The sequence below is a fragment of the Protopterus annectens genome, chromosome 5.part1 (assembly GCF_019279795.1).
Source record: "Protopterus annectens isolate FY-2018-M chromosome 5.part1, PAN1.0, whole genome shotgun sequence".
NCBI classification, from domain to species: domain Eukaryota; kingdom Metazoa; phylum Chordata; order Ceratodontiformes; family Protopteridae; genus Protopterus; species Protopterus annectens.
Window position 1 is genome coordinate 658,038,313 of NC_056736.1, and position 24,502 is coordinate 658,062,814.

Here is a 24,502-nt window from a genome sequence, read left to right on the forward strand (position 1 = left end):
GCTCCTTCCCCTTGACCTTGGTGATTATTTCTCTGTTTGGGCTCGATGTCCTGAGTCTGATGAGCCTGGTGTATGTGTTCGGGTTAGGTTTTTGGTATCTTAGGTTGTTGTGTGTCACGCAGTGGGTGGCAAACTGCGATCTGAGGATTGGAAGGTGGTTGCAGTGTAGTATGGGTAAGGGGGAGGAGGTTGGAGCTCGGATCTTTAGCTTAGTAAGCTGCCAGCTCGGATCCGTATCGAATCCGGAACCCACAGGTTGCTGACTACTCAGATGGAACATTATGGTGAGTACGCAACTTCTTTTTTTGAATTATTAATGCAAATGTGAATAAGCAATATTTAACACCTAGAAGCGTCAGTAGGGGGTAACTGCAGAAATGCCCGGAGGCTGCACTGGGCTGTAATGAGTTAAATCTAGCAGCATCTCTTGCAGCTTTTCACCAAGAATCATTCGTACACCTATGTGCTTAGCATGCTCACTGACCTTGTACTGCCTAAGGAAGCATTTCTTAAAAGGGGGTTTTCACATGAAACTAAATAGGATGCTCTTTTCCCCCATGGGACTTAACTTATCCTCTAGAAGAACTGTCTGCTGTGAGCTTAATGCTTCTATACCCTTTTTTGGAAAACATCCCTAGGTGGAAGTCTCATCAGGAGGGGTGTCCCAGCTGCAGGCCTTGATGTGCAAGCATTGATCTGAAGTCATTGTCTTATTTCATAGATAGATTAGTATTAGGCTAACTGCCCTTGTGAGCCATTTTAAGCCTAGACAATTATCCCTTGTGAGATTCAAACCCTGTACCTTGTGTTTGTAAGGCAAACACCTTAACCATTAGGCCACCCTCCCAACCCTAACTTCAACCTGTGGGTTCTCTGATCCAACATGGATCTGACTCGGCCGCATATTCAGCATGTGATCTGAGCTTCAAGCTCCTCCCCCACCCATAATGCCCCTGTCTCCTTCCTCTACCAGATTTTGTTTGCCACGCTTCATGTCTGCATAATGATCTGTTGCTTCGAGCTGCTGTTAGGTTAAGTATTTTGTTCTTATTTTTATATCCTTTCTCTTCTTAAAGTTCCCTTTTTCTATCCTTTGTACCTCACGCATCATGTCATGCATTAGTGTCAGATTAAAAAAAAAAGCCCCTATTTTCCCTTTGTATTGAGCGTGTGCATGTGATTTTGTTTGGGCCTCTCAGCATTGCCTACCATGTCTGAGACCCCAAAACAGTGTTCCGCAAGTGTGTGGAGTGTGGCCATAAGCTCTTCCCAGCCGATGGCCACACTCTGTGCATTGAATGCCTTGGGGTTGCCCTTCTAGAGACCTGCTGCTCCATCTATGCGGGGTTGAATCTCCCACATTAATGAACAGGAGAAACAAATTAATCTTCACAGGCCTTCTTCCCCTTCCTACCTCTGGGGCCCAGGCCTCTTCTATCCCAGCTTTTTCTTCGTCTCTGCCCCGGTCTCTGGGATTCAACCTCCCACCAAGAGGTCTGGGGACGGGGACAAACCAACCAAGTCAAAAGACAAGCCTAGGAAGCAGACCCCCGATTGCTCTTCCTCAGTGGGTCCTCCAGCAAAGGTCCACTCGGCTCTGAGGACAGAGTCCTCCCCAGCTCTATTTCCGTCGTTTTTCCCAGAGCCTGCTCAAGTCTCTCCCCACCACCCCTCTCGTCCAAATCCACCCGCAGGCTTTCTGAAGTGGAGGTGGACAGGATGATGAGGAGGTTTATCCACACACAGATACAAATGGGTGTCTTGCTTGCCCTCTAACCCTCTGGAGCGGGGGCAGGGCATGCCATCCACTTTCATTCCAATTACTCCTTCTCCGATCAGACCCCCGGTTTTGGAGCCCTCTGGTTCAAGGACACTCGACATCGAGGAGTCAGCACCGAAGGTACCTTGTACCTCGACGCCAGCCATGGCCTTGAGTAGGTCGGATCTGAATAGTTCAGATCCATCCAGCTCTTGGAGCCATAGCTTTGGTGCCAAGGGGATGGTATCTGCTACGAGTTTTTTGGAGCAGGGCCTTCCTCTTGGGATCTCGGCACCAGGCGGTTCAGCTCTGGCTCCCCCGTTGAGTCAGAGGGTTATGCCTCCCTCAGTAGTCCATTCTCAGGAGGTCCATTCCTCTTTGGCTTTCGACGTGATGGAGAGGGTGTTCTCTATACATTTGAGACCCTTGACAATTTTGTCATTGGAGTCCGCCTTGGCTCCCTCTGTTTCTGGTGCAGATCTGTCCATCCTGCTAACTGAGGGACAGCTTGATGCCTCTTTGCCCCAGGGAGCTCCCAGTTAGAAACAGCGAGACATTGGGGAGTCCTCCCCCAGAGACCCCCACTGAGGCGGTGCCTTGCAAGCATACATGTAAAAGAAGGCACTTGGACTCTCCACCAGAGTGCCTCATGGAAGACACTGATTTGGAGGAAGGGGGATTTTCCCACGGTCACCCCTCCCATGAGGATGTCTCCTTTGGAGGTATCATGGGAATCCTCTGCCAATGTGGGAGGTGGTCTGCCAAAAACCTAACCTGTATGAATCAGTGTTCTAGAGGGATTTGGAGCAGGACCCTCTACTTCCTGGGTGTCCTCTCCTGCAGATCCACTAGTGGATCTTATTACATTTTGGGCATGGAAGGAGCCGGACACTGTGGAGCCAATCCCCAAATGCCCTGACATCGAGTGCCCCTACAGATAGGACCAACTGGACCAAAGGATCCCTGGTTGATGCCATGGTGGTGGCAGCGGCCACTAAGGAGGAGCTCACCTGCTTGAGAGTCCAGGATGATGGACTGTTTTGGGAAGCAGGTGTATGCTTCACCGATGTTTTCAGTGTGTGCCTTGAATTACTTGGCACATGTGATTATGCTTCAGCATGATCTGGTCAAAGAGATTCTTGAGTCTACCCCTGGGTCCATATCAGTGGAGGACAAGAAAGCTTTCTCCTCTGGAATGGCCACCCTCATGTCTTTTGCTAATACCTCTCTGAGTCTCCTCTCCCATGCAACTGAGGGTGCCACTAGAGCTGCCGGCACAGGCATTGTCATCAGGCGCCATGCCTGGCTCCGGCTTTGTGCCTTCTTGGAGCCCTTTAAGCCGTCGTGTACTAATGCCCCATATGACAGTTCCACCCTTTTTGGAAAGTCTGTACGTGACACTCTAGTCCTGAGTGAGAAAGACTGGAAGACTCCATCGGGATCCATTTTTCAGTCCCTCAACGAACCTTTTCAATGAATCAGTAGGAGGTGAAGATGTGGTTCCGGAAATCTCAGTGCTACTTCTAAGACACTCAGGATTCGCCTTCTCCCCAGAGGTAGAGGGAGATTTGATAGACACCTCCCTAGAGGCAGAGAGGGTCCAAGGAATCATGGGTCTTGAGAGCCTTTCGCTGAGAGACCCACACAGCAACCTTGAAAGGTTGCCTAGCTGCTCGGCTTTGGAGGCAGTCTGGGGACGTCTCTCACTACACCCAACGTCCTGGGAGTTAAACAGATGATTTTTGAGTGTTGCAAATTATATCCAGAGGCTATTCAATTACTTTCAACCAGTCGCCTCTTCCATCCAGACACCTCCCAGACATTCCAACCTCGCAAAGGGAGGAAGCAGCACTAGAAATTGCAAAGCTGCTAAGAAAACGAGTCATCCAACCTGTCCCCCTGACCAGATTAGGCATTTATTCCAGGTTATTTTTGGTGCCAAAGAAGACGGGGGATTTGAGACCCATTCTGGATCTTTCCATCTTAAACTTGTCAGTTGCCAAGATGAAATTCCAGATGGTCACTCTTCAATCTATCCTGCCCTTTCTGCAGGAGAGCGATTTGAATGTGCTCAATCGACCTCCAGGATGCATACTCCGCTTCCATCTGAGAGCCAGTCATTATCAGTTCTTAGCGCTCCCCTTTGGTCTCACCACAGCCCCCAGGGTGTTTCCCAAAGTGATGGCAGTGGTAGTGGCTCACCTGAGACTACAGGGATTCCAAGTCTTCCCCTACCTGGACGATTGTCTCCTTGCTGCCCCTTCCAGGCATCAACTCTGCCAGGCTGATCTTTTGTCTGACATGTTTAGTTCTTGTAAAGTGTTTTTCTCCTTTATGCCAGAGAAAGTCGTACTGTCTGTAAACAAACCCTTTCAAAGTGATTGGCCAGCTCACTTATTGTTGGCTGTAAATCCTGCATCAAAACATTGGTAAAACCAGTTAGGGCAAATTCTTCCAGGGTGGCAGTCACAAATGTAGGATTTTTCAAGAACATATTAGCTCAGGGTTTTCGTGAGGCTGTTATATTGATATTTGTCCACATATTTTCCAGATGTGAGTAACTTGGGATACTGTCTAAAAGCAAAGCAGGTTTCACAACAGTCATTCAGCAGAGAATGCTCTGACCTCCTCCCAATAATTATTGCTTTCGAAGCTTTAATACTCTCATGTGGATAAGGAATATTTCTGCAGTTGCAATTCCTACTATGATCTTAGTACACAAATGTCAGCATTTAATCATAACAGTAAATGTTTGACTAGGTCACCATTGCAGTTTAAAGGTCCTTTCCAGCAGCCACCAGACATCTTTCCTAGTGCATAGTAGGTTGTTTGTCATGAGTCTGCACCCCCACCCCCAATATCTACTTGAGATATCACCAAGGCTGTCTTCAGTATTCCTTATTGTATTTATGGTGAAATTATGTCAGCATTTTTCTTGACCAACTTCTCTTTGGTAGATAAGCACAATTACAGCAACAGTCCTTGAGGGCTTTATGAAGCACGGGCTGGGGGAGGGTAGTATTTTGCACCCCTCGAAAAGGTACGTTTCGGAATGCCTTTATGCAAGAAAACTGAAGAGTGGCATGATTGTTATTTCTGCATATGCCAGTATTTGTTTATTTGCATTGAATTGTGCTTACTGCTGACTTGGAGTGAGCTGGCAGGCTTGGGGTTATGGTTTGTACGCAGTGTCAGTGTGCATTGGCACCAAGACTGCATCTGTTGTACAAGATCTTCCTAGGAAAATGATAATTGTTACTAATGAAGAGGGTGAACCTAACCTAATATCCATCAATGGGCTTCACTCTTATTTAAATTAATGGGGGTAAAAGTTTCTATGTTGTATCTGAAAGAAAAAAACTGTAGTAATTGGGATGCCTTCCAACTTTCCCTCTTTATGGTGTAGGCTTGCATGTTTGTATTTGTTTATATAATTAGCTATTTTTATATTTACTTAAGATATGGTTACTTGATATGGGTAAATGCTGCTCTTGCGTGTGGCCAGTTGACAGTAGACGAACACCAGTACAAGACCAGTGACACTTGCCCTTATGGCTTTTCACTAGCTTGAAAACATGTTGCACATCTGAGTTTTGGATGAGAAGAAATGCAGATCAGATGGTTTCACTTCTACAAGAGTCTCTTTTTTTCAGAGATGTATTATTATGATAAACACTGCACATCTGCATTTTTCCAGGTGCAAAGATGTTGGGTATGGCAGAACTGACCCTTTCCATGTTCTTAAACTTTCCAGCCAGTGACTGTCCATAACATCAGCCATTCTATAGGAACTTGGTAGCTACCTGCACCACTGGTTACCAAGGTATTTGCAGCAGGCTTGGGGTTAAAAGGGCTAGCCAGGAGAGGATTGAGAGGCCATTGGGTATCTGTCATCTTTTTGGGGGTTATTGCCTTCCCATGTTTGCCTTTGGTATTGTCACCCAGTGACATGCCAATATGGAAAGGTGCACGGCTGAAAAGTCAAAATAGCAAAAATCAGAAAATAGCCAGCTCACTAGTCTGTGAGCTAAAGTAGATATAGGTTTATTTAAACCCACCAAAAACAGATCAGTGTTGGCATCAATCCTTCAGTGATATACAAAAGGCCAAAAATACCCACCTTAAAAAGCAATAGATATACAATGATTTGATGTTCTTCGTGTTTCACTGTTGCACTCATTACATTTGGGTTATCCTGCTGACAGGTTGCCCTCATTCGGCCTGAATTTCAAAGTCTTGGGTCCTGTGTCGGTTGCTGTCGCCTCCTCCCTGATGTCAGGGGTATAAATGATGCAGCCGACGCCATTTTCTTCAGTCTTTCTTGCCTCACAGTGCCCGAAGCAGAAGCATTTTGCAAGTGCCGGTTGGCCGAATCCTGAGATTTTTGTATTCGAGTTTCAGAGCCGAAGTCTTCATTAAAAGCTAAGTACCCCGTTGGGGAAACTTTTTTCTTGCTCCAGACTGATGTCAGAAAAAGTTAATAATTGTATTTCTTGGGGGAAGCAAATACCTCATAAGGACTTTCATTCTTACTGTATTCCTTGCCTAGGCCCTGACCAAGACGTTTCTAGTTGTCGGTTTTGTGCTAGATTTAACCAACACACTATTAAGCGTCGGTACATTTTGCATTAAGCTATTTTGGGTGAAGATTTAATTATACAATGTCGTCGGATAGCCATCCAACTACCGAAGTTCCCAAAAAATGCAACGAAAAAGACAGGCAACCGAGGTCGAAAACCAACGACGAAGCTTCTCCTAAGCAAGTCGCCGGTTCGCCAGTTCTCAGTGAGGCACTTTTGCAGGCCCTGATGCTTGCTACTTTAGTGGCGCAGGCCGCTACCAACTCCCACGTGGAGTCGGCCAGGACACTGGAAACGCAAGGTATTAGAGCCTTGGACATTATTCCCTCAGATTGGTCCGGAGCCGTTGAGCAGGCATCGGCTTCTGAGGGTATATTCAGACCTAAACAATTATATATTAAACCGACTTCAAAGGCAAAGACTAAAACACCTTTAAAGGCAAAGAAACAAGTTCAACAGCCACATGGGCAGGCCTCCATGCCCAAAAAACAGATGCTCAAAATGGCCGAAGACTTAATTACCTTGATCAGGGGTTCCCACCCCCCCTCCTGATAAGAGGCCTAGGCAAGAGACAGACTATGAATCTTCAGATCAGGTTTCCATTTCTTCTGATTCCTCTTCTGATCAGGAATATTCTCTTCCCCCCATGAGGATTCTGATGCTGAAGAATCAATTCCTTCAGCTTCTCCTCCTGTGGACTACTCTTTTGAGGAAACCTTGCATACCATGAGGGAGCACTTCCACTGGGAGAGCCAAGATTTTTCAGAATCTAAGAAGAGGCTCAGAGACTTCCTTTTACTACCTCAACACAGGCCTCTAGCTATTCCACCTGTGTTAGACATTGTAGATGATGTGTTCTCGGAGTCTAGTCTGACCCCTGACTCCTTACCTCCAGCTCCTGTTAAGCCTGACAAATACTACAGGGTCCCTGACTCTCATAAATTCCTTTTCAAAAACTCTTCTGCAGACCCAGAAACTATTTCTTAGGATCCCAAAGGGGTCAAGGCTTTCACTGCAAAAAAACCCTACCCCCTCTGACAGGGATTCTAGGGCACTGGATAGATGGGGAAAAAAGATTTACACATCTGCTACCTTGGCTATAAGGGCCTTAAATTGCCAGTTTCATATGCTCAGATATCAGTAATATATCATGACACTGCTTAAACAGAAAATGATGGCAAATTCTGAATGTGCAGAAAACAAAGAAATGTGGGATTTATTGCATGCAGCTGAACAAGTTGGAAATCATACTTTGCAGTGTGGTTCTGATTCTCTGGAGGCCTCCTGCAGAGCCGCTGTTACGGGTTCTGTCATTAGGAGGCATGCTTGGTTAAAGGAACAAAATCTGCCTGACCATGTTAAAGCAAAATTATTAGATGCTCCATTACATCATGATACCTTGTTTGGTGTTAAGGCAGAAGAGGTGTTAAAGAAAATGGAGGACGAAGCTAAAGCTATGCAAAGGTAAAGGATTTCTTACAGGTACAGCCACCTAGATTTAGCAGACACTGGCCTACAAAGAGTTGGTCCTTTCCAGTCTCAGACAGACCTCAAAGGGGCAGATCCAGATGCCCTAGAGGCAGATCACAGCCGCAAGGTTCCTACAGACCTAAGCAATGGAGTGCTTCTACCTCCAAAGGTGGAGAAGACAAATCACAACCATACAGGAAACCGTCCCAATGACTTCCCCCTGCCTGCACCAAGCACTTATCTTCAGGCAGCACCCTTAGGGGAAAACTAGCACTTTTTTCTCAAAATCGGCACATTATAACCCAGGACAAATGGGTTCTAGACATAGTGTCACAAGGCTGCAAGTTTCATTATCATACCCTGCCAAGGGCAAACGGTTCACCAGACCTGCCAAAAAATCAATGGGGAGTGGCTCTAAACGCAGCTCTCATGGACATGAGGGCTATTCAACAAGTGCCACAGCAAGAGCTGGGACAAGGATTTTACTCAAGACTGTTCTTGGTACCCAGAAAGGTAAAAGCATGGAGACCAGTACTGGACCTATTCTAAACACTTTCCTGGATATACCAAAATTCAAGATGTTGACCTTGTAGCAACTTCTGCCCATGCTGGGCAGCAAGGCTTGGCTCGTGACTTTAGACCTAAAAAAAGGCATACCTGCATGTCCCAATCAGACAATCATGCAGAAGATACCTCAGATTCAAGGCAGACTCAAAGCATTACCAATTCTCTGCACTGCCCTTTGGCTTATCTACTGCGCCCAGGGTCTTCACAAAGTGCCTGGCACCAGTAATTGCTTACTGCAGACAAAGAGGAATACAAATATATCCTTACTTGGACAACTGCCTTGTACAAGCAGAGAACAAGGACATTCTAATACAGCATCTGATGTTTGTGAAAAGACTTTTAACATGCCTAGGGTACACAGTCAACAAAAATAAATCAAAACTAGTACGCTCTCAAGAGATAATATTCCTGGGTGCAAGCTTAAATACAACTGCCCAGATGGCTTACCTCACTCCAGACAAACAAAGGCAACTGACTACCTATTTCAAATGGCAACAAAGGCCCAGTTATCTGCAAGAAAAATTCTGCAGGCTTTGGGCCTCATGGCATCCTGCATCTTACTAATTCCATATGCAAGACTGCATACGAGGAAAATTCAATGGTACCTAAAAAATGTCTGGACACAACATTGCCACAGCCTGGAAACAATGATTACTCTAATTCCCTGCCTGCAACAGGAGTTTCGATGGTGGGCAAAGGCTTGACACCAAAACAAGGGACAGCCATTCTCACTACCCCCAGCCAGGCAGAGCCTAACGACGGATGTATCAGATTATGCCTGGGGGGCACACATGGCAGGAAGAGGCATTCAGGGCACCTGGTCCACAAACCAAAAGCATCTACATATCAAACAAAAAGAGATGCTAGCTGTTCAAATGCCTTGACAGCCTTCAAGGACCTACTTCATCCGGGACAACTACTGATAAAGACAGACAATACCACGGTCATGTGGTACATAAACAAGCAGGGGGGCACTCATTCTTATCCCCTTTGCAGACTAGCCATGGCTTTATGGGACACAGCATTGACTTACCAAGTTCATCTGCAGGCACAATTCCTGCCAGGAAAGGAAAATACTCTGGCAGACGAACTAAGCAGAAACCTTGTGGATCCCCACGAGTGGCACCTGGATCCACAAGTCTTCAGCATGATAACAAAGAAATGGGGACGCCCGGACATAGATCTATTTGCCTCCCCTCAAAACAATCATCTAAAAAGATTCTGCACAAGGACTTATCACAGACAAGCTTGGAAAGTGGACGCCTTATCTTTCAACTGGACAAACCTATCAGTATATGCCTTTCCTCCACTGCCTCTCCTCCCCAAGATACTCCGAAAGGTCAGACAGGAGAAGCCAAAAATGATTCTCATTGCCCCAGACTGGCCACGCCAGTACTGGTATCCGATCTTAAGGAACTTGTCCCAATGCCCAGCCTGGACCTTACCTCAAATACCTCATCTACTGTCCCAGCAAAACAATCAGGTTCTGCACAACCAGCTCAGGACCCTAAACCTGGCAGCATGGCAAATAATGTAGCCATACAAACCACACCTCTCAGTAAAGCTGTGATGGATGTAATTTTAGAAGCCAGAAGGCCTAGTACTAGAAAATCCTATGCTACAAAATGGAAGAGATTTTGTGCTTGGAACCAAGCTCAAGGAACTGATACAGCTGTCCCAAATATTCCTCAGATTTTGCAATACTTAACTGAGATGCTGGACAAAGGCCTATCTTTTTCATCAATTAAAATCCATGCATCTGCTATTTTGGCTCATTACACTACAGAGCCACCACTTTTTTTCTCATCCTTTATTAAGGCAGTACCTCAGAGGAGCCAAAAACTTAAAGCCTCCAAGGAGAATGCCAGTACCTGCATGGGACCTCAATTATGTCTTGGAAAACTCACCATACCTCCTTTTGAGCCAGCTGCTACTGTGGATATAAAGTTCTTATCTTGGAAAACAGCTCTGCTCCTAGCAATAACTTCTGCAAGACGAGTTTCAGAGCTACAGGCTCTCATGGCTGTGGAACCCTTTATCATTTTTTATCCAGACAGGGTCTCTGTGAGAACAAACCCTACATTTATGCCTAAGGTGATATCCAGTGTAGCCCTTAACCAAACTGTTCATTTGCCAACTTTTTATCCAAATCCACAGAACAAGGGGGAGGAAATTCTGCATTCTTTGGACGTACACAGACAACTTAGATTCTACTTGGACAAAACTAAAGTTTTCAGAAAGATAGAACAATTACTAGTGGCATATGCCACAGCATCACAAGGAAAGGCCATCTCCAAGCAGACTCTTTCAAAGTGAATAGGTCACTGCATTTGTTTCTGCTACTCACAGCATGGCAAACCAGTGCCTAAGGGCATTAGGCCACATTCAACTTAGCCCAAGCTGTTTGTTTCTCAACAACTGATAATATATCCAGTATTTCATCTTGGTCTGATGTCTTTCAACAAATCTCTGCTACTATGAAAGAATTGAGATCTAATGTATGGCAGCTTAGATTATTTAAAGTTTACTCTAATAAAGGTATTAATCCCAAAGGGCTTAGGGGTACGTACACAACCCTATGTTAAAGGTATGGATGAGGAGTTGCACTGTGATTGGCCGAAAGCACAACAGACAGCTTCAGGGTTATTTGTTACCACATTATTATCGTTTTATGAACAAAAAATAGAAAATTTGGTTAGCATTATTTATAATTTTATTTAATTTAGCCAAACCTTTTAAACAACAAAATGCCTGTAGGGACCTTTTTTTTTTTAGGGTTAACTAAAGGATCTCATTTTGCCAGAGAAGGAACCGCATGCTTAAGAATTTAACGGGACATTAGGGATTATGAACATGGGAAAACAGTTTCAGATTCAGAAGGTTGTAAAACTTTTAGATAAAAAGGAGCATCTTGGAGTTCCTTCAAAGAGGAAAAGGAAAAAGCCCATATTGAAATCCAGTGATGGATAGACAAAAACTTCAGCAGAGGACTTTTCATCTGCTGCTGGCACTGAGGGGACATGTCTCCCGGTTCACTTAGGGCAAAAAAGAAATATATTTCCCCTTTAGAAGAGGCAGGATGGCTGGACACAAACACTATAAGTGGATCTTCTACACTGGAGACAGTTACACTTGATGGTACCCAAGTAGAATCACTTTAAAATGTACATATTTCCTCCACACAATTGTCTCAAATTGAAACAGATTTGTTAAATAAAGGTTTGGGATTTATTCCTAGTTATTTGGTTTCAGAAGAAGTTTTTGTTCAGATTTTTTCTTTTTGTAGAATATTGAATTTAAAATAGGTTTATCATAAAAAAACAAACACTGAACATGATAAGGCTGGGTTCAAGTTTAGACCATCTACTTTTTCACCTCCTGTGAATAAGTATGTGGAGGTTTTTCAACAACATACAATTCGTGATTTACATTTTTCTTATAGTTCTTATAAGAAAATAAGGAACAATAATTTAACCAAGATACAATGTCAAGCCTTAAAAACTCTGAATAACACACAAGTAGTGATTAGCACATCTGACAAGGGTGCTTCTGTAGTAGTCTGGGACTGGTCGATGTATTTTTCAGAGGCTGAAAAACAGTTGATGGACCACCGATTTTATCAACAGATGTTTTTGAATCCCACCCCCAAATTTTAATCTGAAATAGTTTTTTGGAGTTAGCTTTGGAGAAGGGATCATCTCCAAGGATATGTTTTATCAGTTGGCAGTTTCAGATCCCTCTAAGCAATATTTTTTTATTTTTTACCCAAAATCCACAAGGATTTATGGCAACCCCCAGCACGACCTATTGTCTCAAGGATGGGGTCACTAACTGAGCCACTATCTCTCCTTTTTTATCTCAGTATTTAAAGCCATTACTTGGGTTATTCAGATCTCGAATCCAAGATGTCGGATCCAAGACACGACAGGCTTTCTCCGTATCATACAGGATACTCAACTGAAAAAGGGTGGTATCTTTGTACATTAGATGTGTTACGGACCTATATACCAACATTCCCCACTGGATGGGATTATTAGCCTTGGAGTATTGGTTATATCGTGCCCCCATTTATAGTCCTGGTTTTAATACACATTTCTGGTGTGTTTTAATTGAATATGTATTAACCAAAAATGTGTTTTACTTTAAGGATGAATGTTATTTACAACTCAAAGGTACAGCTGTGGGGGCTTCTTTCGCCCCCATTTATGATGATCTGTTCATGGGCTATATTGAAGAACAAATTATTATGGTAATAAGCATAACATTTTCTTGGATTCATTAGACATCTGGCGCAGGTATTTGGATGACTGTTGGTTTGTGTGGCGATCAGACCTGGAATATTTACAAGAGTTAGTGGAATATCGTAATGAAAATAAATGGGGGATCAATTTTACTTTAAATTTTCATCAAACTAAGATTGTTTTTCTGGATATGATGGTGTCTATGCAGGAGGATGGCACTTGGCGAATATAATACATTGGCAACTTCAGTATAGTAATACTCTTTTACATGCCAAAAGTTGCCATCCCCGTCATGTTACAAGAAACATTCCCAATCTCAGTTTTTGAGTTTATGTAGGATTTGTTCTTCTCAACATGATTTATCGATTCAGAATCCACACCTTATTAAGAGGTTTAATAATAGGGTTATGACTATACTCAGGTAGCTGATACTTCCCAATTTGGTGAGTACGGTTGATCGATCCCAGTTGTTACAATACAAGACTAGGCAGAATCATAAACAACCCTTGAAGCTAGTCACTAATTATGGCAGTAATACACAATTTTTCATAGATTTGGTCCAAAAATACTGGGGCGTTTTGTTAACCGATGAATGTTTAAATAATTAATTTGTTACCATCAGGATGTCTATTTTCATAAAGGAAAGGTAAAACATTGGGTAGTTAGTTTAATCATTGTAAGAAACTGACTATGTCCATCCCTCATATATACCAAATTACTGTTGAGGGTCACACCTTATCAGGTTGTTACCCTTGTGGCAGTTGTAGTTTTGTAGGTACATATGAAAAACTAAAAGTTTCACTTCCACAAATACTTCTGTTCTTTTTGATATTAAGGTTTTTGGCAGTTGAAGTACTGATTGAGTGATTTATTTAGCCACCTGTAGCGCAGCGGTTAGCATTGTTGCCTCACAGCAAAAGGCTCTCCAGTTCGATTCTCGGCTGGTGTACCTTCTGTGAGGAGTCTGCATGTCCTCGCCATGGTCGAGTGAATTTAAAGACATGCAGGTGGGTGCGAGCGTGTATGGGTGTTCCTTCTTTGAAGGTTGGGCGACAGGCTGGCAACTCGACACTGTAAAAATTCACTGCCAATCATGAGTGGACCGGAGTTCCACTGTGGCGACCCCTAACCAGGAAAAGTCGAAAGACAGTTACCTATTGCCACTTTAAAATTAGAATTTCTGAACACCTTAGTGACATAAGGTGCAGAAGCAGTTCAGATGCTATATATAAACATTCAGTTTCACATGGTTCAGTTAAGTTTAATTCTGTTATTATTGATAGAATAACTGGACAGAAGGGACAAAAGTGGTTGGCAAATTTTATTCGAGAGAAAATGTGGCTCAGTAAGCTGGGGGGGTTCTAACCAGGGCTTATAGAGCATTTATAGACAACCAATCGTATTTTTAAGGCGGGTATTTTTGGCCTTTTGTAAAACACTGATGAAGGCTTGATGATGAAACTGGGCTGCTTTTGGTGGGTTTAAATAAATCTATATCTACTTTGGCTGAAAGACTAGTGTGCTGGACATTTTTTTTTTTATTTTTGGCCTTTGGTATTGACAAAGTGGCAAACAAGGGACTGGATCTAAGTATCTACGAGGTGAGATCCATACATATGTTAGCGTAGGCATGTAACCTGGCTTGATTGACATAAAGAGAATATGTAGAAAAGGTGGAAGACACCATATACCTCTGGCTAACCTAAAATTGCTTCCATGGCCTGCTTTCCTAAGCTTGCAAGGGCAACACACCGAACCCACACATTTGTGTGCAGAGCAGCATATACGATAAAATAAAGGGATTCAGAGGTGACTGTCAGGATTTTTATTTGTGTTTGTATTTTTAGTTCAAGGCTTACTTAATGACTTAGTAATTCAGCAACATTTCATTTTATAATTAAGAGCAAGCCATTTTTGTTTGTTTTTCACTAATAATGGTACACTTAATGCGTCAGCAGACTTTTTTCTCTCGGCTGTTCCCATTAGGGGTCGCCACAGCGGATTATCTGTTTCCATTTCTTCCTGTCCTCTGCATATTGCTCTGTCACATCAACCACCTGCATGTCCTCTCTCACCACATCCATAAACCTTATCTTAGGCCTTCCTCTTTTCCTCTTACCTGGCAGCTTCATCCTTAGCATAATTTTCCCAATATACCCAGCATCCCTCCTCAGCACATGTCCAAATCAATGCAATCTCGCCTCTCTGGCTTTGTCTCCAAACCATCCAACCTGGGCAGACCCTCTAATATACTTATTCCTAATCCTGTCTACCCTCGTCACACCTAATGCAAATCTTAACATCTTTAACTCTGCCACATCCAGTTGTGACTCCTGCCTTTTTGCCAATGCCACTGTCTCCAACCCATATAACATAGCTGGTTTCACTACCCTCTTATAGACCTTCCCTTTCACTCTTACTGGTACTCGTCTGTCACAAATCACTACTGACACTCTTCTCCACCCTGCCTGTACTCTCTTTTACACCTCTCTTCCACACTCGCCATTACTCTGAACTGTTGATCCCAAGTATTTAAACTCATCCACCTTCGCCAACTCTACTCCCTGCATCTTCACCATTCCTCTATCCTCCCTCTCATTGACACACATATATTCTTAGTCCTGCTGACCCTTCGTTCCTCTCCTCTCTAGAGCATATCTCCACCTCTCCAGGGTCTCCTCAACCTGTTCCCCACTCTCACTATATATCACAATGTCATCTGCAAACATCATAGTCCATGGGGACTCCTGTCTGATCTCGTCTGTCAATCTGTCCATCACCACTGCAAATAAGAAAGGGTTCAAGACTATTTCATGTTTTCAATTTCTTTTTTTTTCCCTTTTTGGCAGGACCTACCCAAATTAAAGAACTGACATTATCTGCAGACATTGCAAAGCATGATCTGGAGACCAAGATGAAACAGATCCAGCAGTGGATAGATAAAAATCACCATGTCCGAATTACACTTAGGAAGAGAGCCACTGGGAATGAGGCTGACAAGATGGTGAGTGTATGCATTTTATTTGTTTGGGGATTGAGAAGTAATATTTTCATAAAATAAACATGCAGATATGTGCCATGCAAATCTGTGCTGTGAAAAGATGTTTTGGAGATCTGGGGAAGGTGGTTATGTGGGAACCTGTGTCATCTTATCTCTTCTTGCAAAATCAGCCTTACTTGAATTCATAGAGAGACACTTCTGGAATATGTTTTGTTTCTGTAGAGACAAAATGACTTCCAGAGCACTGGTTGTGACCTCTTCATTCAATGGCACAGCACATCTGGAGTGCTGTTTTGTGATACCCAGACTTTCTTCTAGCTTTGTCATTAACTCCGAAGATCTCTTTACTTAAATATTCCAGTACCTTGTGCCTTTACTGATTATAATGCCTGAAAACTAAACACCTTGCTCTTGCAGTCATTGCATTTAATCAGACCACGCTGGAAGATTGTGCCTGCATTTTTTTCCAGAATTTCTGAAGTTTTCATCAGTCTGTGTGAAAACTTCACAGTCTTTTATGGTTTGTCATATCAATTTTGTATTAAAATTAAGAACTACATATGTATTTGAGTAAACTACTGAAAGATAGCAGTAGTTAGCAGTATGTTGCAGTCTGTATATGGCAAGGAGTGCCCTTATAATTCAGTGTTTGTTATTCTAAGCTTGCGTTCATAATCTTTGGTAGTATGCTAATCCTTTACCATAGGAATCCTCAGTTAAAACACGCACCATTTCATTGACATAGAACTGAACAGTATGTTAAAGAAGAGGTAAATATTCCTCCATTCACTTTTGTGAGGCACTTACCACAGAGCTTTTTTTCTGACTGTAAGTGCTTTCACTCGGAAAGGAATTTAATGTAAATAAAAGGGAAGTTAACGTGGCTTGGCTGTTTAAAATATTGAATATGTTCTAAAGAAAAGAAGATTATGGCTCCATCCATATATGTTTTAAGTGACCCAGCCCTGTGGTCACAAAACCTACAGAAAGTCTGTTAAACAGACTGGGGAGGTATTTCACTGCATTTGAAATTGATTTAAATATCATGAAACCATTTCTAAACTGCATCTTAAGTGCAGTAAAGTCACCATGCATTAATTTCTTTGCATTTAAAGGGTTTTGGAATTAAATGTTTTTGCTAAATGTGTTTTGGGGTAGGACGGGTAGAATTCGTCACCTGATTGACTGATACATTTTTCAGCAAAAGGGCTCACATTGTGGTTGTTTTCATTATTCATTTAGGATAGATAAAGCATTTTGTTCCTTTTTGTGTAGAGTCTACATGTTTGAAAAAAATGTTAATGTGTTAACACAGAGAAGAGAAACCTTTGCAGAAGTTTTATTAAATTTGTGGGCGAGGAATAAGACACATACGTTAATGCATTCACCATCATCTTAATTGTCAAAACAGTGGTGGTGTATATTGTTGGGAGGTGTGTTTTTGGGTCTAGCTGATGTTTCCACGGCTGACTGAATCACACTTAGTGTACGTAAGATTGCTTTAACACTCCCCTGTTAGACATTCGTAGATTGTAATGTAATGGCAAATATTTTTCAAGTGGGGATGCACCGACTGTGGCCCCAGTGAAGGTGCTTTGTCCTGGACTTTTGATCCATAAATATACTACCTTTAAGGTTGGTGCAACCTCTGAGGTAGTGTGTTTAGGGATTGGGATGGAGGCTTAGGAAAAACTGTATGATGTAGGCTGTTTTGTGTTTAGTGCATAAATGGTCAGATGTGGCTGTCTGGAATGTATGGTCAGTGGGATGGACATCAGTAATACAGAACAGACCCATATTTTTAGGTCAGTGTCATACCCTTATAAAAATGTTCACATGCAATAAGGTGCACGCGCGTGTGTGTGTGTGTGTGTGTGTGTGTGTGTGTGTGTGTGTGTGTGTGTGTGTCTGTGTGTGTGTGTGTGTGTGTCTGTGTCTGTGTGTGTGTGTGTGTGTGTGTGTGTGTGTGTGTGTGTGTGTGTGTGTGTGTGTGTCTGTGTGTGTGTGTGTGTGTGTGTGTGTGTGTGTGTGTGTGTGTGTGTGTGTGTGTGTGTGTGTGTGTGTGTGTGTCGTGTGTGTGTGTGTGTGTGGGTGTGTCTGTGTGTGTGTGTGTGTGTGTTGTGTGTGTGTGTGTGTGTGTGTGTGTGTGTGTGTGTGTGTGTGTGTGTGTGTGTGTGTGTGTGTGTGTGTGTGTGTATGTGTCAATGTTCACCTTACCTTAATGTATGAATTCTGACAAGACAGTTGTGTAGCACATTATGGTGGGGGATATTTTTGGTTTGTTTTACCGTCCTTAGAAAAAAATGCAAACTGCTCTCACAAATTAAAGATATCCCATTTGTTACTGCAGTTTTTAACATTTTATGTTATAAATATGAATTATTTTTTCACCTGCCATCTCAGTGACGCAAACACATTTAAATTCATTAATTTTCTAATCTCTGAATAAACATTTCCAGCTCTAAACTTTTTCCATATCACTGGTGATTGCTACATCTCTACTTTAAATCTATTAATGTAAGAATAGTAGCAACAATTGCATTTGAGTATTATTCAATTTTCTATTACTTCACATGTAAATACTGTACTTATTTTTCATTTTAAATTCTCTTATATAATGTTTGTATCTTACTTCAAGCATTCTGATGTAATTTCTGCATTTTATTGTAATGTTTTGTAAAAGAAGCTTTTATCCCCGGGTCTCCGCTGAAAACGGGCAATCCAGCCCATTTGGACATTATCTGATAAATATAAAATAAAAAGTAAATAAAATAAATGAAGAAAAGGCATAAAAGTTGCTTAGCTGTATGTACACAATGATGCGGATGTCTCTAGGTAAAGAGGTCATCAGGAAGCACAGCTGTTATATACAGAGTGATGTGGACGTCCACAGGTAAGGAGAGACCATCAAGAAGCTCAGCTTGTATATACAGAGTGATGTGGACATTTGTAGGTAAGGAGACCATCAGGAATCTCAGATGCATCATTGTATATTGGTGTGGACCAACAGTAGCTCCCATTTAACAAGACTTTTGCTACATATCCCCATTGAAAACTTTACAATCATTGATGAAGGATGATGCAAGTAATTCTTTGTAGTTTCTTCTCAGTTTCACCAATATTTTATTTTCCTGTTTTCCAGTGACACTGTTTTTAACACTGCATTAGTTTATGCAGTCTAAAGCTTCAGTAACCATCTAAAATATACACACTGGTTTTCTGTCATGCATGCCTATCCAAATATCCTGTATGATATCCTTTCGTATTTATACCTCTGCTCATTTAATGCTCCAGAGTACCACATAAAGAAGCTTGTACAGTGAGTGCCTTTCTCTATCATATGGCCCATTTTGTTTTTGTCCTGTGTGCATTTCCTCTAATCACCCTGTTCCCCTAAGTGATACAGGAAGTAGGGGAGGTGGGGGCCAAAGATGCTCCTAATGGCTCCCATTTGGCCGTGACAGCAGTTGGTTCTCCTGCCTAACCCAGATGTCCTGGATGAAACCCGTCATGCTTCCTTTTGCAGTTGGACTTCCTTACACAGTACAAGTAGGCTCTGTCACACCCTAACCTAAAGACTGTGCAGCTCGTAGCCTTTCAACCATTTCAGCCTGTATTTGTCCAAATTCCTCTTGCATTCCTACTGTCTGTTAAAAGCTTTCTCAAGAAGGTTCTCCATTTTAAACTACTTGGGCAGAGTATTATTCCTCCATGGGACTCGATTATGTCCTAGAAAAACTGATACAACCTCATTTTGAACCTGCTGCCTCAGCACCCTCCCCAACCTGAAATATCTAACTGGAAAACTGTTCTGTTCTGCTAACTTACTATCATCTCATCTCAACGAATTTGGGAAGTACAGACCTTGATGTCCAAAGAATAGGTTGAGTCATAGAGCCATTCCATCCTTTGTACCAAAAGCAGTGATTGAACTGTCCCAACTAATCAACTGTTTTCTTTACCAACCTACAGAAAAAGAGAGATGGAATGTTGTATTCCTTAGATGTACACAAAAGCTCTGGTATTATCTAGATAAGTGCAGAAAATCAGAACTTCATATCAGCAGTGCCCAAGCAAACATTTTCTAAGTGGCCAGCCCAGTGTATTACCTTCTGCTGCTCTTGTCATTGGAAAAGAGTCAGAAAAGAGTGAGGGAGCCCACAGCACTAAGAGGTATTGTAGCCATTGTGACCTTCCTTGGGTTGAATGCTCAATCTGTTCTAGAGGTAGCTATCTGGTCTTTGGTCTCTACATTTTCCCAGTACTGTAAATTGCTTCCAGGCAAGGGCTGGGTTTGCTGCTGGTGTTTTGTTGGATTTGTTGCATTGAAGATCAAACAGTTCTTCCACCTCCCACTCATAGAGAGCACAGAGTGCCCACCAAGTAATTATTACTACTGCACCAATGATTTACATGAGGAATTGTACAATTGTTTAAGGGAGTGCCATAACAGTAGATGTTTGGCTTGAGTAGATCAGTGCTGCAGTACTGGTTTCCTACCACCATCCACTCTTGTCATACTTTGGGCATCCTGGGGTTGGGATGGGAGTATTATATCCCTGTGCATTATTACCTTTTCCCCTTTCAAGGCCTCAGGCCAGCTGAGGTCTGGATAGACTTGGGGAGCCCAGTTTCTCTTGTTTGACCCAGAGAATGTACAATTGTGTTGCTGCTTAGTTAGAATCCTGAGGATAATGCCTGGGAGAAGATATGCCAGATACCCTGTAACCTTCCAGGTAAAGAGAGCCCTAAAACTGCATGGGTGGATGCCTGCTTTATACAGAGAACATAAAGATATTCTTAATGGTCGTAATCCACTTGACCTGGAGGGAAAGTGTGCTGAGCTCTAAAAGAAAAGACAAGCCCAGTATTAAGCCTAGTATATCTGAAGTCCCAGTAGTTAGTACGAATGCAGCAGTGATCTACTGGGACATCTATTATGATAAGTTGCTATTATGATAAGTTGTTACACATTTGTACTTTTACAGTCAAGCAGCAGTATTTCCTGCACCACATATTTGTTTTCACCAACTTGCTTGCTTCAGCTTTGTTTGTGTTTGTGTGTGTTTGTGTGTGTACATTGGTAGAGTAATTAATGCACAGTACATGGCTATACAAGTGTCATTTACAGCTTCTTTTCTAGTAGATTAGTTGTTTGTAATTGTTAGGTATGTTGCCCAAAGCCCTCTGGACCTGTTTGCTTACCAGCTGTATGAGTCGTCTTGTTTGTAGATTGAATGCTGTTGGCTGCTAATATGAGCAGGTGCACGCCTTTGCTGTCTGGTGATTGCTGGATATTAAACTGAATTTGTCATCACACAGTTACTTTTATTCGTGATGCAATCCATCCTCTGTTACCTTGTCTTACTGATTTGGCCAGACTGATTATTTACTGTGTGTTAGATATTTTAAACATTTGTTCCAGTGCTAAGACTGGTATCAGTTTAACCAGCCCTGGAATCTAATCCCACCTGTCCTTGCATTGCCTCAGGTAGGGGAGGTGTGAGATTGTATTGCAGCTCTGAATCATGCCCTTCTGCTGCAGTCATCAGCAGCATCCATGAAAAAGATGCTGAACAATAGATCATTCCTTTAATGCTGGTACGCAGAAGTAAGTGTGACAGTACATAGCAAATCTGAGGTGGTTCAGCATGTGCAATGACCTCTGTAAAACCCTGGCTCTGGTCTTCTTCCTTTTCCTAACAGCTTTGAAAAAAGTGAAGTTCTACCACTTTTGCATTTAACTTGTTTGCTAAGTTTTAGCAATCAACACTGGAGCAGTACTGCCACTGACAGTGTACTTTGCTAGCGACGCTACCTGGCATTCTTGGGGCATCACTGCTAGTCCCACCAGTCTCTTCTGCAGACAGCACCACACCTGCCGCCCACCCCCACTTGAGAGGAGGGTAGTACCTGTATTCATTGAAAGTAGCAGAGGCTTGAAGCTTTCATAGACCGCACCAACATGGGTACAGGTGTAAATGCATTCCAAACCCCACCCCAAACTGAAAGTGGTAATTACACTGAAGCTTACAGTAAGACCCTGTACAATCACCTGCGTAGGTGTATAAACTCAGCTGTACCAGATGGAATCAAAGCTAGACGCCCAAGTAAAATCAAGCTGCCACGGTGGACTTCCAGCATCAACAAACTCTACAGTAAATGCAAAAAGTTGCTGCCCAGAAAACAAAGAGAAGGACCCAACAATGGAAAACCACCCTCCTCTGCCTTAACAGGCAAATAAGACAGCTTGTCAAACTGTCCAGGAGCTCCTTTGAGAGAAAACTTGCAAGTTGCCAAGGAAAACTATAAGGCTTTTTACAGCTACGTAACCTAAAGGGTAGGATCCAAGCATGTGCAGAACTGGTGGCCAACAGTATTACACACACTGGCCCCACAGAGATAGCAAACCTGCTAGTGGATATGTTTGGTGAAAATTTCACTCCCTTATCCACTCCTAATATAAACCCTCCGCCAACCCCCCCCTTACCTATCTGAAGAGCAGGTCCTCAAAGCCCTGTCCAAGGTAAAGAACATGGCCTCCATGGGACCAGAAGACATTCCAGGCAGTCTCATAAGCCTGACCAGCCTCATTTGTAAGGGCATGGAATGTGTCATTATGAACCTCATAAATAAAGACATAGGTGACTTCCAAACCCTGAACCTTACCCAGTTCAGCTTTGTGAAGGGCAGATCCTACCTGTTAAATCTGGTGGATTTCTTTGAAAGTGTGACCAAGGCCATTGATGATGGCAAATCTGTTTACACAGCATACCTTCACTTGGAAAAGGCTTTCGACACAATCCCACATTCAGGCATTACCGATTAAACTTGGCAAATTGGATGTAAACCCCTTTGTTGTAAGAGGGGTTGCTAACAGTCTCCCAAATGGGACACACACACTATCAAAGTGGGTGGCTCCACATCACCCATCAGACCTGTTACCAGCAGGGTGCCACAGGGGTCAGTGCTTGGCCTTTTACTGTTTGGTATAAACTTCTCAGAAGTTCAGGTCAAAACTAAAGGGTTGTGGCTGACCAAGTTTGCAGACGACTGCAAACTAGGTGCAGTCATTGAATCCCCAAATGATGTAAGTATATACTCTAGGATAGTCTCACAGAGCCCAACGACTTGTGTATTAGTCATAGTGTCAAACTGAATGCAAAGAAATGCATCATCATTCCCTTCAGCACAAACAACATCCCTTCACACTGTCCAATCAATAACAGTACCCATGAAGTGGTAAAGGGACCTGGGAATCACAGGTTGGCTGTGACCTTAACTTCAACCACTACATGTCTACCATTGTAAGGAAAGCTTTCCACATGGCTACTTGATTAGTAAAGGCATTGCTTTGAGAGCAACAGAAGTTATAACCCCCCCCATACTCTGCACTTATGTGGCCCATAATTGAGTTTAACGCCTCATTTGATATGTACCATACTAAGCATCTACAGCAATTAGAGACACCTCTGAGGTTTCTAAGAAAGAAGATCAAGGGCCTCCAGCATGTGCGTTACACAGACTGACTAAAATCACTGTCACTATACTCTGTATCTTATAGACTTCTTAGGGGAGACTTATGCCTGGCCTAGAGAGCAACCCAAGACCCAAACCTAATGAACTTATTGCATATCCATAAATGAGATGGGTCTATGGCTATCCATTCCAGGGACTTAAATATAGCCTGTGACTTAAATCTGCCCCTCCTGCATGTTCTATTTATCTCCCAGCAACTGCCACGTCTTTGGAACAGGCTACCAATTCATGTGCAACAGAGCACCTCTGTGACATTGTTCAAGAGGAACCTGGATGAGTGGCTGGGGCACCATAAATTCTTACCAGGGATATTGCCCACAACCCTTCTAGACATGAGCGGTTATCACTAAATGCAATTGTGGGTATTGACTAGTACCTGTACGGTATTACATTGGGTTGAAATGGCTAGGCTTAAAATGACCTCTGGGTCGATAGCCTGGTAAACTCCTATAATCGTATGATCTGTTGCCATTTTTCTTCCCAACTAGGATTGGAGATAACAAGACAGATTAATGTCATTTGTTTGACATGTCTTATGTGGCTAACTGGAACAGTTTGAAGAATTAGGAGGGGGTTAGAAGTTGGAATTCATAGTTTTAATAGAGTTGGTGGAAATGGAAAAATGTAATTGCTGTTTTAGTTTGACTGTTTCGTCAGACTAGGAGTGGAAAAGGACTGAGCTTTCTTGATCTGCCAAGGTGTAATAGGCAGTGTACACCTGACCAGAATTCTTTTGGATTGTTTCTGTTATCACTGTTTTATAAACTGTTAAGTATTGTGCCTTGCTATTTCATACCACTGTTTTGATGAGATTCTTGGTCTCACTAAAGACATTAAAATACAAGTTAGTTCTGTTCTTGTGGTGGTGGTGACACCAATCATCTCTATGGGACTTCTGTACCTCAGCTGCTGAGATTCAAGGATAAGTTTCTGAATTTGATTTGGCACTGCCTTCTAGGGGATCAAGAGTTTGAGAAAAAATGTAAGAGTCAAAACATTAAACTGCACAGCTGAAATGAAGAGTGAACAGGGAAGTCCATTGCAAACTACTAAATATGTTTGAATGTATTGTCAATGAACTCCTTGGCTGTTAAACAGCTAATGTAGACAGGAGGCAATGTTGTAGAAGTGCCTTTGTGAATGAGGTCTGTACCACTTTTTTTTTTTGTATTGTCTGTTTTGTCTTTGTATGCTAAATCCTAGTGGCAGACTTTACTATCAAGGATTCCTAATCTGGCTTCCCAAAAAATGAATTGGCATCTATCATGGTATACACAGGAACCTTATGGGGAGGGAGTTAAAAGGCATATCACCTGTTTCTGCACTGTGAAAGCAAGAACTGTCT

The 24,502-nt window shown here is 42.6% G+C and overlaps 1 protein-coding gene across 1 annotated transcript in view; it reads left to right on the forward strand.

Annotated features, from left to right (window-relative positions):
- The window catches only part of MTIF3 (mitochondrial translational initiation factor 3), a 262,702-nt gene that overhangs the window by 234,631 nt on the left and 3,569 nt on the right, over positions 1-24,502 (forward strand). The window contains exon 3 of the mRNA XM_044073275.1: positions 15,467-15,621. Within this exon, the coding sequence (XP_043929210.1) occupies positions 15,467-15,621 (155 nt within the window). The remainder of the gene's footprint in view (positions 1-15,466; positions 15,622-24,502) is intronic.